Source organism: Channa argus, chromosome 2 (assembly GCF_033026475.1).
Source record: "Channa argus isolate prfri chromosome 2, Channa argus male v1.0, whole genome shotgun sequence".
Lineage (NCBI taxonomy): Eukaryota > Metazoa > Chordata > Actinopteri > Anabantiformes > Channidae > Channa > Channa argus.
In genome coordinates this window covers 10,759,515-10,773,594 of record NC_090198.1, presented here as the reverse complement: position 1 = coordinate 10,773,594, position 14,080 = coordinate 10,759,515, and the positions used below count along the sequence as shown (strand labels likewise).

At 38.7% G+C, this 14,080-nt stretch overlaps 1 protein-coding gene across 5 annotated transcripts in view; it reads left to right on the top strand.

Moving 5' to 3' along the window:
• The window catches only part of insyn1 (inhibitory synaptic factor 1), a 52,462-nt gene extending 40,778 nt beyond the window's left edge, over positions 1 to 11,684 (top strand). For all 5 annotated transcript variants that reach the window (XM_067495307.1, XM_067495305.1, XM_067495306.1 and 2 more), the window contains one exon: positions 4,002 to 11,684. In XM_067495307.1, coding sequence (XP_067351408.1) covers positions 4,002 to 4,820 — 819 coding nt within the window. In that variant the 3' untranslated portion in view covers positions 4,821 to 11,684. The remainder of the gene's footprint in view (positions 1 to 4,001) is intronic.
• The last annotated feature ends 2,396 nt before the right edge of the window (positions 11,685 to 14,080 follow it).

The window sequence follows — 14,080 nt, the reverse complement described above, 5'->3', positions numbered from 1 at the left end:
CTGGACATTGATAAAAATTATCATACCCACTGTCAAGGGGATTTCAGTCAATTCCAACATGTAACTCTGTTACCGAAGCTCATGCACATGCACAGGATCATTAAGCACTGGCAGAGCCAAAAGAAGCGGTTTATTGAATAGGTAATAAGCACTGGTGTCAGCTTGTTTGCTCTTGCAGTGTTTAATTTTCCACTCTTACCTGTTACAGCATAGTAGCAGTATGTGACTTAATGTAGAGACTTGAAGAGACAATTGTCATATTCTCCGCTGTTGTACCGATAATGACGAGGAATGTTTCATAGTAAAGTCTCATAATTACTTTTGCCTCCTATTTTTGACTCTTGTGGAATTTCATAATGCATTTTCTATTTCAAACACACTGTGCAAACAGTTAATGGCTTATTCCTGATGTGTTCATTCATCCTTTGTGCAAAAGCAATCTGCTGTTCCAATTCACACTATAGCTCCTTCATCACACATTCTCTTACTGGATGTAAAAATCAGAGATTTGTGTTTAATGTTGCTGCATAGAGCATGTGCTGCATTGTGACCTAGAAAGAACCGTTCAAGCTGAGAGAGTTATCAAGCTAAATTAGCCTACATACCGCAGGCAGGGGTCAGGCTAAGCAGCAGTTGAAGCTGGCACAGCTCACTGTTAGCACAGCTTACACTCCAAAGTGCATTTTAATGCACATAAGCAGGATCATTATCCACTGCAGAGAAACAGCAGCATTAGGTAATGTTTGACTATTTTAAAGCAATTGTTGCATTTCTGGTTACCCATCTTTAATACAGCTCTGTATGTTTGTGTTCAGTTTGAAATACAAGTCACTATATTCAAGATGACTTGAAGATGACTTAACTTTTAGGTTATCACATTTTTACTTTAAAATACACAATACACGTCAATAATTTCTCGTATGTTGTCTCAATAGAATTTTATAGGAACGTCAACATATTTACCTATTTTTGTAATCAAGAATTATTTCTATTGCAATTTTCTCCTCGGGTGGTGACAGTTTAATGTATTATAAAGCCGACCTAACATAACTGTGGGACAAATTGTCAAGTTTTATCATATTTTACCTCCATTTTGAAAACGTGTCCATGATTATTATGGATGGGATAATAAAATATGTATACGTTTCCTTACTGTGGTCACCTGACCTACTGTGTTATAGCCAAATACGTCTCAACCTGTGGTGTTTTACTAAGCTAGCTGGTGGCCTGTGGGGCTTTAAATATCAAAAAGCTTTTGTGGGGAACATACTGTAGTTAATGCTTGGATTGTATCGTGCTGCAACATATTTTTGGAATGAATGAAGTGCTACATTTATCAACAGAAGTGTAACGGGGCAGGCTAGTGAGCAAATATAGCGCAGCAGTCTCATGCCTCTGATGTTGTGCCAGTAGGCACTCTGAAGTTGTTCACTGTTTGATCTATGTATCAATGATGACACAACAACACAAGAATACAAGTTATAGGGGTTTTGTTGTTGTTGTTATTATTACTGGGGGCCTGGTGGCTCAATGGGTAGAGTTGGGGTTGGGATGTGGAATGCCACAGGATCAAATCCCACGTTCGCACGGAAAACGTTCCGCTGTGGCGACCCCTGAAGGGACAAGCCGAAAGCCGCTGCTATTATTATTGTTCCATGTCTGCAAAGTTTAGTCAGATGTGCAATTAATTATTTTCGAAATAACAAGATGGTAAAATGTATATAATGACTTATAAAATTATAATAAAAGAATCAAATTAATTGATTATCTCGTACATAATGATATAATATTAAAAAATGTTACAGGTAATAAAATATTTAACCATTGATAAAACTATATTGAAAGTCAATGCAGATCATTTTTGATCTATGTTGTGCATTAAAAGGTGTTAAATACGTTGTGCAGGCTTGTCTAATCCATATGAGTGGACATTTTTTAACTCAATTTTTAAATGTAGTTCCTCAAGCTCAACTTAATCAAGTAAACCAATCTATTCTGTCTCCTCTAGCCCTAAGAAACATCTTACATGAACAACTCCATGAATAAAAAGCAAATCACCCAGCAAACAGGTTGAGTAATTCAAGGATTAGAAGATTCATACAGCTAAATTCCCTCTGGGCAGTCTGCCAACAGAGAATCACAGTCCAGGTACCGAAGTGGTGTACAATGCCACAACTGACAGAACTGTAGAGCGGCTCACTGATTGATGAGCCAATATCAAGTATGAAGACATACATAGCCAGATTCAAATGCAGGTGGTTTAAATTTACAGCACACAATCTCTCTTTTACGATGTACTGTAAAGACTGAGGAGCTGTATAGTAACAGGAATGCAGTAACATGAGGTCATCCAGTCACCTACTACATAATAATACAAAAGGTAAATTCCATTTAAAATGTATAAACAAGTTTATAGGTAAAATAAGATATTTTGGATTCATTCATTTAGTGAGCAAATCTATGTTGTGATATATGCATGGGATTATCAACCTCATGGGCATCAGTTGCCGCACTTTGCTTGCAGATCACCTGAGATTTCTGTATCAATTTGTTTTCATTTTCAGTCTGACACTAAGTTAGACAAAGAATGAATAAGGGTTTTAGTTTTACAGGCAGGGATAAGACCTTTTGTTGTTGATACAACCTCACTCATTTGTAGTCGTAAGTGCCAGGAAGAAGCAAACACTGTGCATAATTACAAAGGCAGGAAAAGACGGGACCATGTTCCACAAATCTCAGGCTAAAACTACTCTTTCTGTGCTAGACAGCTGCAATTACATTGCCAACGCAACTGCACATGTTCTACAAAACTTTGTGGAGTTCAAACCACTAGCCTTAATTGCAGAATAGTTTGGGGAAATGTATCATTTACGAGCTACATGAATGGATGCTGATTGAAGGTGCTAAAATGTCAAGTATAGGGGGCATGGATTTTAGGTGGTGTCAGCAAACCAATGTGATTTTAGCTGAAGTGTTTTCTATTCATCAAACACTCAACACTGTGGCTGCTGATGACACAAGCACTGATGATAAATTTTAGGTAACAATAAATGAAATCCATTTATGTAATACGTGTCTACAAAGTGGGTAAACTTTAACATTTATTTTTGTTTGACTGCATTAAAATATACATCAGTGGTCAAACATCAAAAGCACTAGGTTAAGTGATTTTACAATAAATCTATACAGTGTGTCTGAGCAGATTCATCTCATTCATCCTGCAGAAATATGACGAAATGAATCAGCCTCTAGACTGAGGACACTGAGGAGCTTTCACCATTCATCTAAAAGGTGTCTTCAGTAGTAGTCTCTCAACTTTTCAGAAAACTAAATATGCCTCTTTGATGAGTCGTGACACGTCTTCAATGCTACACCCTCATATAATTTTGTTTTCATGTAGCATAAAGCTCATTTACAACATCTGTCAGTCAGAGACTTTGGCAGGAACAAAAACACTTTTAATACAATGAACAAACAATTAAGGATTTATGGATAAAAGGTAGTGTAATTTCAAGCTGTAATGGCAAACGCAAGATCAATTAGCAGCTGTGTATACATTTTTGCTTTTGTTTAACATGCCTGTGGGGGGGCAAACCAGTAGGCTGTAAAACATCTGGAAATTCAATGTAATGCAGCATTAGGTAAACTGTCACAACTGAGATTTATAACAAAGTAAGTTTGGTTCACTAAGTTTATTTCACAGTTTTGCATGTGCAAAAGTAAAAAAACAGAACAGACTATTGTGTTAGGTGAAAAGTCACATGGATCATGATCACAAGTTTTTCCCATTTAATCTGAGAGGAATGTGACTGGCAAATCATCACTTTGGTGTTAAAGATACAGTATTTCTCTTGACCAAAGTGGTTGACCACGGAGCAATCAACGCACATAAGTGCCAGTTCTCACACACTGCTTTCTATTCCAATCTTAGCCTAAAGTTTGCTTCTCTTTACATTAGCTCTTCTGTTCCTCACTCCTGTACTCTCTCCTTTCTATTGAAGGTGGTGGGTCAGATCGATAAACTAACGTCCGACTTTGATTTTGACCTGGAGCCAGATGACTGGACGGTGGCCACAGCCAGCAGCACATCCAGCAGTGAGCGGGGTTTGGGAGAGGCATTCAGGCTCGACTTCCTCAATGCAGATGTGCTTTCTGATAGCTGGGAGTTTTGCAGCTATCTGGAGGCCGCTGGCGCTGCAGCCCGCAGAGCTGGTGAACAGCCCGGAGATCTACGACCAGAGCTGGGCCGCGGGACCATCCCGACCCAGACACAGGCCCCCAGCCAGCCGCCCACCACTGCCTCGGTCTACTCCCAGATGAATGGCGGGCTGCCCATCCCCAACGGACCCCACATCATTACCCCAGATTCATCCAGCGAGGAGGCCAGCAGCTCCACGCACAGCCACAAGACTTCCCGTACCTCTGGCACAAGGGAGAGAGTCCGTTTCAGTGACAAAATTCTGTACCATGCATTGTGCTGTGACGATGATGATGAGGAGGAGCAAGAGGAGTTACAGGAGGACAAGAGTGGCTATGCTACACCAGATAACGATACTGAGCCCAGCCTCCTGGCCAGTTCAGTTGCACCCAAACGTTCTTCCTCTGAGCACTCACTCCTTCATAACTGTCTGGACCCTTTGTACATCTCCTCGCCAGTGAAGGGGATGACAGGAGCACACACACTACCCAGGAAAGGTCTCTTAAACCCCAGCTGCCGCAAAAAACTGTTACGAAATAGCAGCACACAAACTGTCTCTGACAAGAGCACTCAAACTGTACTGCCCTATATTCCAAACAAACAGAAAACGAAGGACCACTGAGAAAGCCCTACGTTTATCATAAATCCCATGAAGAGGACTGTGCATTATTTAATATTAAAGACATAGCTCATAGATTAATACCCAAGTAAATTAATTACTAAATAAATAAATGATATATGGGAAATCACTCGACTAAAGTCATTCTGAGGCTCAGGGAAAACACAGTGACATGAAGCAAAGCAGATCATTAGGATCAAACTTACCAGTAGACCAAAAGGTTTGTGCCTGTTCTAATTTTCAAAGATTCAGTGAATGGATTACCCATGAAATCATGTAAGACATTGACAAAGATTACAAAAACAATAATTTTTAATAGAGTTCAACACTGGAAGTGAAGTATGAAGAATTTGAAAAGGTTCTCCTTGTCATACAATGATATAATTCACAAAAAAAAAAAAAACTTGTTCCATAATGTGGATACAAAACACTTCACTTTCTGTAATCTGAATCTGTATAAACATTGTCTTGTTTCATGTTCCTGTTATTTTAAATGTCAAGGGGATTAATGCTTTCAGCAGAGAAATGTATATCTACATGTCAAGCCTCTTCCTCTCTTTGATGTCAACAAATAACTTTGAGCGCACAGCCAGAAAACACTATTTACCTGCTCTTGATTTTATAAATCATCTCACTGTGATCTCTACTTGGTCTGCTGCATATAGGCTAGAACATTAGAGTGACAGACAGAAAAACAGATACACAAAGTAATTTTAGAATGCGTGGTCCACAAAAGTGACATTTTCACTTCCTCTGTGCCTGGTGGTGACGTCATTAGACTCAGGATTCGAGCCAAATAGCAGATCACAAAAAAAGTGCTAAAGGTTTTATCTCTCCATTCGGTCGCACAGTGGGGGTTGAACTGAGCAGAGCAGCGTTTTATTCACAGGGCTAACGCCAATAGCCATTCCTGATCAATATGTTAGAGGGAGGTTGCAGTGAGAGGTCTCTCTGCTGAGCATGCATGCCACTCCCCTGGGATCTGTGAACAAAAACTCACAGTCAGACCTATTTATTTACACTGAGTGGAACAAAAATTAGAACTGTGGCCCTAAAGAACTGACATTTAGAAAAATGTGTGTCCAGAAGTGAGCGCTAATGGTGGGGAAAAAAAGTGTTCCTGTTAAAAGATTTTTTTTACCAAGCAATAATCTACCCTGGGGATTGGCTTTGTGAGCCTGCTCCGCTGGTCGCCACATCCTTACTTTCCTAATGTTGTGGGGGGGTGGTTTTCGGTTTGAAAAGTAAAATGCCATAGTGTGAAAGAGGAAAATCTTTGCTGACTCCTGTGAAGCTGACCTTTGTGCCTCTGATCACCTAATGTGGGCTTAGGAAGAAATGGCCGAAGCATCTTATTTATTTACATAGAATGGAACTCTTTCTTACTCTAACATATTTAATGCTTCCTTCTTATTGGGAGTTTGGTCAATTTGTTTTTGCAGTGAGGCAGGCAGTGTAATGGTTTCCTCTTCATATGCAGTAAAATACATATGCAAGCTATCTTGTTTTTATCTCCAAATCACATACTTTGTATGTGTGTTTTTCTTTTTACTACAACTAACAAGTAAATTTATCATTTATTAGTAAATCACATAGATAAGACAAGTTTTGTCAGCAGATAGTATGTCATGAAATGATCAACAACTGGTCAAAGCAACATCCACAACTTTATACTAATAAAGGAAATTGAAAATATGCTATTGTAAACTAGCATATATGGACATATTTCATAACAGCAGGATAAGGTAGCATCTCTTAGACAATTTATATCCTATTGCAATGCACATAGTTGTGCATGTTGAATAAAAGCAGTGTATTAAAACCAGCTTTACAGTTAACCAATTACCAAATCCTGCTGATTCTACTGACTATTTGTGATTTGATGATACCAGCACTGGTGACTGAACTAGAGTTTCTCAGTGATTCTTTCCCTAAATCATGGATTGGATAGTGCCCAATCTACTACAACTGAGCACCGTGATATAGGTCATGGTGTGTTCTGTAGAACCACATCTTTGCCAGCCCACCACTTTGTTTTTGTTTGTTCATACATAACATTTATTGAAAAGTGCACTGCTTAGGGGAATTACAGCTGTGCTGTTTAGGCAGCATCAAACCTCTAGAGTCCAATATAGGAGAAGCAGAGTGAGCACTTTTACCAAGTAGCTTGGTAGATGCTGCACAAGCATCAATTAGCCTGAAGCTGATGTGCAACACATGCATATGCAGGAGTAATTTGGTGATTTTATTTATTTTCTTACTTTTTTCAGTTTTTAACATTTCTTTTGTCTTGCTCTGGCTCAGTTTATGTACCTGTGAAGAAAGAGTCCCTGAAGAAAGATCAATGGCTCACTCCCGAAAGCACTGGCTGCCATTTCCCTGCTAGATTGGGGACCAACAGGTCATCAGAGCCATTAGCATAAACACACAAAGCTATACGGCCACACAGGAAAAGCATCAATTACAGGAAAACAAACTAAGTCCTTATTGTGATGCCAATACACCTGCCAGACATTTCAATGTGAGAGGATAGTTTTTCCTTCCATTTTCCAGTCTAAAGATTTTATAAATCATATCTTTGATGAAATCACCCCTTCAAATATAAGGCACTGGTGCTGAATACATTATCATTGAGGACAGATCTGAGATATTTGGGCAAAACATTAGCAACGTCTCTTTTGCCAACAGGCTCATTATTCATTTCTAATAGGGCAGAGCTTTGTCCTCGGTTCTCTGTAGGACAAGGATGGGAGGCATCCAAAGGTTATGAAAACCTCCACACAGCGATGCCAAATCATGTGCATACCAGTAAGATCATTTTGAGATACCACTGAGTACAAAACAGATGTTCTGCTTGTATGTGCGTACAAGTGTGTGTCTTTGATCTATATGTTCATAGTCTTTGTGTCTGCACTTGATGGGAGTGGAAAAGTGATATTTTCTGAATTATATATCACCTCATGCTTAATTTCACATTTTTGTGTCACAGCAATTAATGGAAATCAATACAAACAGACACTGCACATCCCCCTAGAAGTCATTTGGCCAGACTTGTCCATAAGACAAGATTAAACTAAATCTTTTTGGAGGCTGCAAAGTGAGCCACGCCATCTGCGTTTTGACATCACCAGTGGGCATGTATTAGTTCATATCGCTGATCAATCCTCTACTCATGGCCAGTAGGACACTCTGTGTTAAGTAACTGATAAGTCATCCCACATAAGTTGAGTGTGGAGCAAAAACACTTCAAAAAAAGACACAGAAATATATACTTCCCTAACCCCCTGCTTACTCACACCTCATATATAATTAGCACACTTCACTCTAACTGCCCCTTGCTTTTATCTGTGAACAGAGGAAAAGCAATGATAGATCTGTGCTTTCTCTCCTGCTTGTAAGGGTCCATGAAGCGGAGAGCTCAATACAGTCTCACTGATTACTATGGATTGGCTAACGGCCGGGGCTACCTAGAGTTGATGTGTTTTATCTTTGTGCCATTTTTATCCTGCCATTACAAGAACAAACTATTTCTATTCCATCTCGTAACTCCTTCTCCTACCTGCAACCCCTTAAAGTGTAGACACCTCTTCCCATTTGTGATATTTCTATCACTGCACATCTTAAAATTGAGTTCACCAAGAGATGGGATAAAAATTTAGTGTCTCGGTTTTGGTCAAAAACTGAAAGCTTTGTGTCACTGATCAAAACTTTATAGTACTCAGGTCACACAATGAAAAAAAGAGCACATAGTACCAGAGGCAAGATCAACAGAAGCAGAATAATGGGTTGAACTTCAGGCACCCAGACGGGTGGCACACGTTAATATGGTAAAATGTGCACCCAACGTAGAGGAAACAATTGTTTGTATGCAAACGCAGACACTGGTGACAATCAGCCACAGGATCTATTCTGCATTGTGGGCAATCCAGCCAAAGGGAACCTTCCAGCACCTGAGGGATGGCTGGACAAGGCCATATCAACCATGAGTCACCATTTGACTGGGCTGGAGGAGTGATTAATGAAGGGCCATGCAACAGCTGCAGATAAGATTACACCTTCACAGGTGATGAAGGACAGGGCCTGTGGCTGTGTGTGGGTGGTTTGACCTGTTCCTGGGACCCAACACCGCCTCTGAATGACTTGGCTTACAGTAATTAAAGGTAATGAGAACCTTGTCACTTTCATATAAACTATGACATTGTGATTGAGCAAACAAAACAAAGAAAAAGAAAATAGTTATTAATAGGCTGAAGCTACCAAATTACTATTTAGATACTGGACATACAGTAAAATAGTACATAAACTTGATTTTTGACTACTATTCTGAATTTGTCCAAATTAGGTCACACAACTTTAATGTGGCAAACTCCCTTTAGCAGCCATAGGTACGTAAAACTAACTGTGAGAATGTAAGGGCTAATATTTTTCAATCTTAAAATTTGTATCTTCTAAAAAAGCTAAAAGTAACACATGGATACAATTTCTTGTTGCAAGATAAAAGGTTACAATTTTCAGCACATTGTCTGACTGACAACTAGAACATTTTTCGATGCGAACTAATGAAAATGTGGCATGACTAAGCAAGGCAAAGGAGTGCAAAAAGAGAAACAGTAAGAGAAATAATTGCAGCTGAAATGAAACAAGCTCTCAAATTGAACCACCTTAGAAATGTAGCCTTGTTGCATGCCGCGTTATCTTACACACAAGTGATGTGTGTAATAACATGCTCAGCTGAGCAAGAAATACACGAAGAGCCAATTGAATGGTCCAGAAAAATACACAATTATAGGAAACATTACTTACATAAACTGCAGAATTTGATAAAACGTGTTTCAGAGAACTGCACGATCAGGAAAAATGCATTACTCCTGGTTCCTTGTAAGAGTCAATTTGTCAAAATCTCTGTTAAATTAATTTGTCTTTGAAAGGCAGATTGGAATTGAGAAGTTCCCTTGAAAAATATTGGAATGGCAAGGCCAAATCTTTTGTAGTTGATATACACTAAAAACACTAGTGTCCTGAGCACAGGCAAAGATAAATAACAGTTGATGACAGGAACATTGTGGGAACATTGAAGAAAGACCCCTACACCATCCACAGTACCAACAACCTTCACAGATGAGGTGTGAGGGTATCAACAATACCATTTGAAGAAGGCTTTAAGGGCCGAATTATTAGGGCCATCCCAAAAAATGCAAACATCAGCAGTAAGGATAGTAAAGCTAGACTGAAATTTACACGAAGATGAGCCACACATTTTGGACTGACCAAGTCAATCTCCAGACCTTAACTATATTTAAGATGCACTTAACATGCTAATGAGGAGACTGAAGGGATAACACCCCAACAAAAAACAACAACTCAGAGACACTGGCATAAAAGCCTGGACATCAGTGACAATAACAATTTGGTGATGTCAAAGAGTCACAGTCTTGATGACGTTTTTACAAACCTTGAATATGCAACCACAGTTTTATTTATTTAAACATGCTTCATGTTCCACTAGCTTTGCTTACTTGAAATTTGGGTGATCTGACTGTACCATCAAAGGAAAGCTAAAATTTAAAACACTAGTCTCATATTTACAATTATTCATCTTGAACGCAAACATCTTCATTGTACAGTCAACACAAATGACCTGGCCCTGCTGTTCCAAAACGTTTGGACAGGACTGTAAATGGTGTATTGTGCATACATCAAACTCTTAAAATACATGGCAGAAGTGAAAGAAAAGGCAGCAGTACTTTCCCGACAGCTCCAGTATGGCAGCACGTCAGCATTTCCATGGCATTTTACAGGTAAAGGCCAAGAAGGCAGGGAATTGCTGACAGTTTAGTAAGACCAACAAATAAGAAGTAAATGATGATAAGACAGGTACAATGTACAATGCAAGTCCCGACGTGCCCCGTAGTTCACCTTACAAGGGGATTTCCCCCATCAGTCATATTTACTACTTTCTCCACAGCCTACACCCTGTAATCTCTCTCTGTGTCTCTCTCACACATGGACACTCTTCTCTGTTCATTTGTTCCTATGCACTTGTCTCCACTGGCTCTAATGAGCTCTCCACTCTAGCCCAGAAGGCTGTGACTGAGGTCTTCATCAGACACACAGCAACTCGCAAGGTGCCAAGGACAGGTAAGAGTCATTCTTTTAAAACTGCACTATGAAATAGAGTGAAGGGGAATGATCGGGACTTTGGTTACACTGCAGCACCAGATGACGGACTGTGCCATGGATTGGGCCCTGTCCTTAGAACTTCTTGCAAAAATCACACTGATCAATAGTAAGAAAAAGTCTCGATGCAATTATTACTATTGTACTTACAGTACCTTGTTCAGATAAGTAGAGGTTTTCCAGTGGTTTACAAGGTTTCTCCTTAGACTTTCTTTAAAGTGGGTCAGCAGACAGAGTGGGTTGCCTGATTGTCGTGTTATTCTGCTGTGCATTTCCAATACATTACAGCAGTGATCATTCTCAAATGACTGCAATTAGTCATATGTCAGGCTTGGTTTGCACTCTCACGGTGGCTTGCTGACAAAGTAGCTCAGAGGTAAGTCAAAAGATTAATAGCTGTGGGATTTCATTAAGTCAGGTGCTTCAAAGAAACAGGAGGCATAAACACAAATTAATTAAAACTCCAGTGCTTTTCTTAAGGTTTAACACATAATTAGTTAGAGTGACAAAAATATCTGCACAATTTCAAAAACTGATCAAGGCTTGTTATAGTTTCCAGTCACAGCCAATCAAAAAGTTCTGTACTACTGTCATATCAATTAAAGTATTTGTTGCAATTACAAAACATAATAAAAATGTTCACTTTATAAAAAATATTTATGTACTGAGGTGTAAAACTTTGACAACAAGCATTTCTTGTTCACATTGTTAAATGTTTAAAATCTGTGAATCTTTTAACCATCAGTCCTAATAAGTCCTGATAAATGTATACATATGTATATAACATACTTCTTCAATCTGAGTGCTGTTGGCTGGCTGACGGTGTCACTAACAGTCAGTAGTGGGCATCTTCACACAGCCAACTTTTGGCAGTAAAAATAGAGAGCCTGATGAGCTATCAAATACCAAGCAGCGATAAAATAAGGTCTTAAATACAAATGTAAAAATGCAGAAACTAATTTCTAAAATGACTTGTTTATATGCTTCAAAGAAATATAGTTCATGTGTTTTCATGCCCTGTACCCACGATAAAATGTTATGTAGCCAAACGGGTGACAGGCAGAAAGATAATTTGAGTCAATTTAAAATCTGTGAACCCATTTGCAATTCATTGTCATTTTATAGAATTAAGTAAAACCACAATAATTCATAGTTTAACGGGAATCATTTCTATAGGTTACTGATTTTCAAAAACTTTATCCTGCTGTGATTATTATGATATGCCATATGATCAGCTAATGTATGTGGTCAGATCTGGTCTACTCAGGTATTTGTCATATTGAAAGAAAGATCAAAGATGGCATTAAAACGAGATAATTATAAGACAGTTTGTATAAGTATAATTTGGACTGTCAAGGTCAAGTCTCACTTCACCAAATTCAAATGAACCTATGAAGACTTTCAGTGTGCAGTTTCCACAATGTAAAATAAATACAGTGATAAATCCATTTCTTCCTATTAATATATATTACTCTAAAAGTAGTATTAAGTAAAAGCTAATATAGGATATAGTATGCTTAGTAGAGTTACATTACAAATAAAAATCAGTGTTTATCGCTTAAAATGGATCCTGAGGCAACAAAGGCCTATAATGCAACTTGGATAAAGCAATCAGGCCGAAGTTTTAAGTTACAGCCTTGTCCAAGTGGTCAATCAGTGTTCTCTTTTGCTTGTGGCCTCGGTGCATCAGCATTGGCTATAAAGCCTAGAAAGCACAGCCGTTAAATAGCTGTGTGGGGGATTTGCTGGCCTGGTGTCTGGCAATCTGGCAGGGGTTTCTGGAATCCTTTGTGTTGGACTAGGACTTTAAGAGCATGTAAAGTGTAAATCTCTCAAATGTCAGACTTTGTGTCTTTGCAGTCTTCGGTCCAGATTTACCATCTTCCATCTTGCACAGAGCTAAGCAGCCAGCTGTAGCAATGTGTCATTTCCAGAGGGACATAAAACTATATGTACACCTTTTCAGACACTATCAACAGTGATGACTTGCAGTCTATATCATCTGCATCAGAACCTTGCATAAAGACAAACTGCAATTTACCCCTAAAACATTTATCAAGAGCAACCAGCTATCAAACTCAGCAAACTTACCTTCACTTTACATTTTCTGTGGTGAAATTTGTCCTCACCTACAAGGTGTTATGATGACTCACAATACAGCAAAATAGAAAGTAATGTGCAGAAGGAGATGTGTTTTTGTTTGTTTGTAGTTTTAGTGTTAAGCATTGTTTGCTGCTAACCTGTTTGAGTGAGTTCAATGGTGAACTGTATATAGTGAACATGTGTTTTTATAGCGATACTATGAAGAGAACCACCTACAGATACAACAAAACTGAACACAACTTTATTTATGTCATGCTTGCTTATTTGATTTTATTAGAAATGTGTCAGTCAGTGTAGTGATAATAGGTTTATTAGTTTGTGAATATGCAGTTTTGACCCCATTACGGCAGGTATTATAAAGAAAGTGTTCACAACACAATGTCACAGGACAGTGTAATTAACACCTTAAAGTCTAAACATAAACTGTTTCAAAACAATGCAAATTTCAGTATTTGTGTACAATGCCTCCAGAGACAGTAGGAGACTCTAAAAAGACACTCAGTGCTGTTGCCATGCTACTCTGACGCAATGTGAAGTACTAATATTAGTGCTGGTGGATATTTGTACATCAAAAACCAGCCCACTATCCCCAGGACTCCAATATTGGACAAATCAACACCTCACAATTTGCAAGAGCCTAATAAATCAAGAATTAATAAAGCAAGTACAGCCCAACTTCTACATCTGTGGTCGTAGACATTATCTATAAAATATAGACCCTGCCAACTTCTGTTGGCTATGATGATCTAAAAAACCATAAGGGAATGTCATCTTACAGTCTACAGATAGTATGACAACATCGAGAATCAGCTATTACTTTCACTTAAAATGTCAACTGTGAATACATGGGAGCATTACATTTTAAATAAGAATCCTAGCACTTACAGTAGATGTTTGATGTTGATATGCAGGGTAAATGTAACTGATGGAAGTATTTAATGAAGTGATAAAGTTATGGTATTGTAAGCTGGATAGGTGCTGTG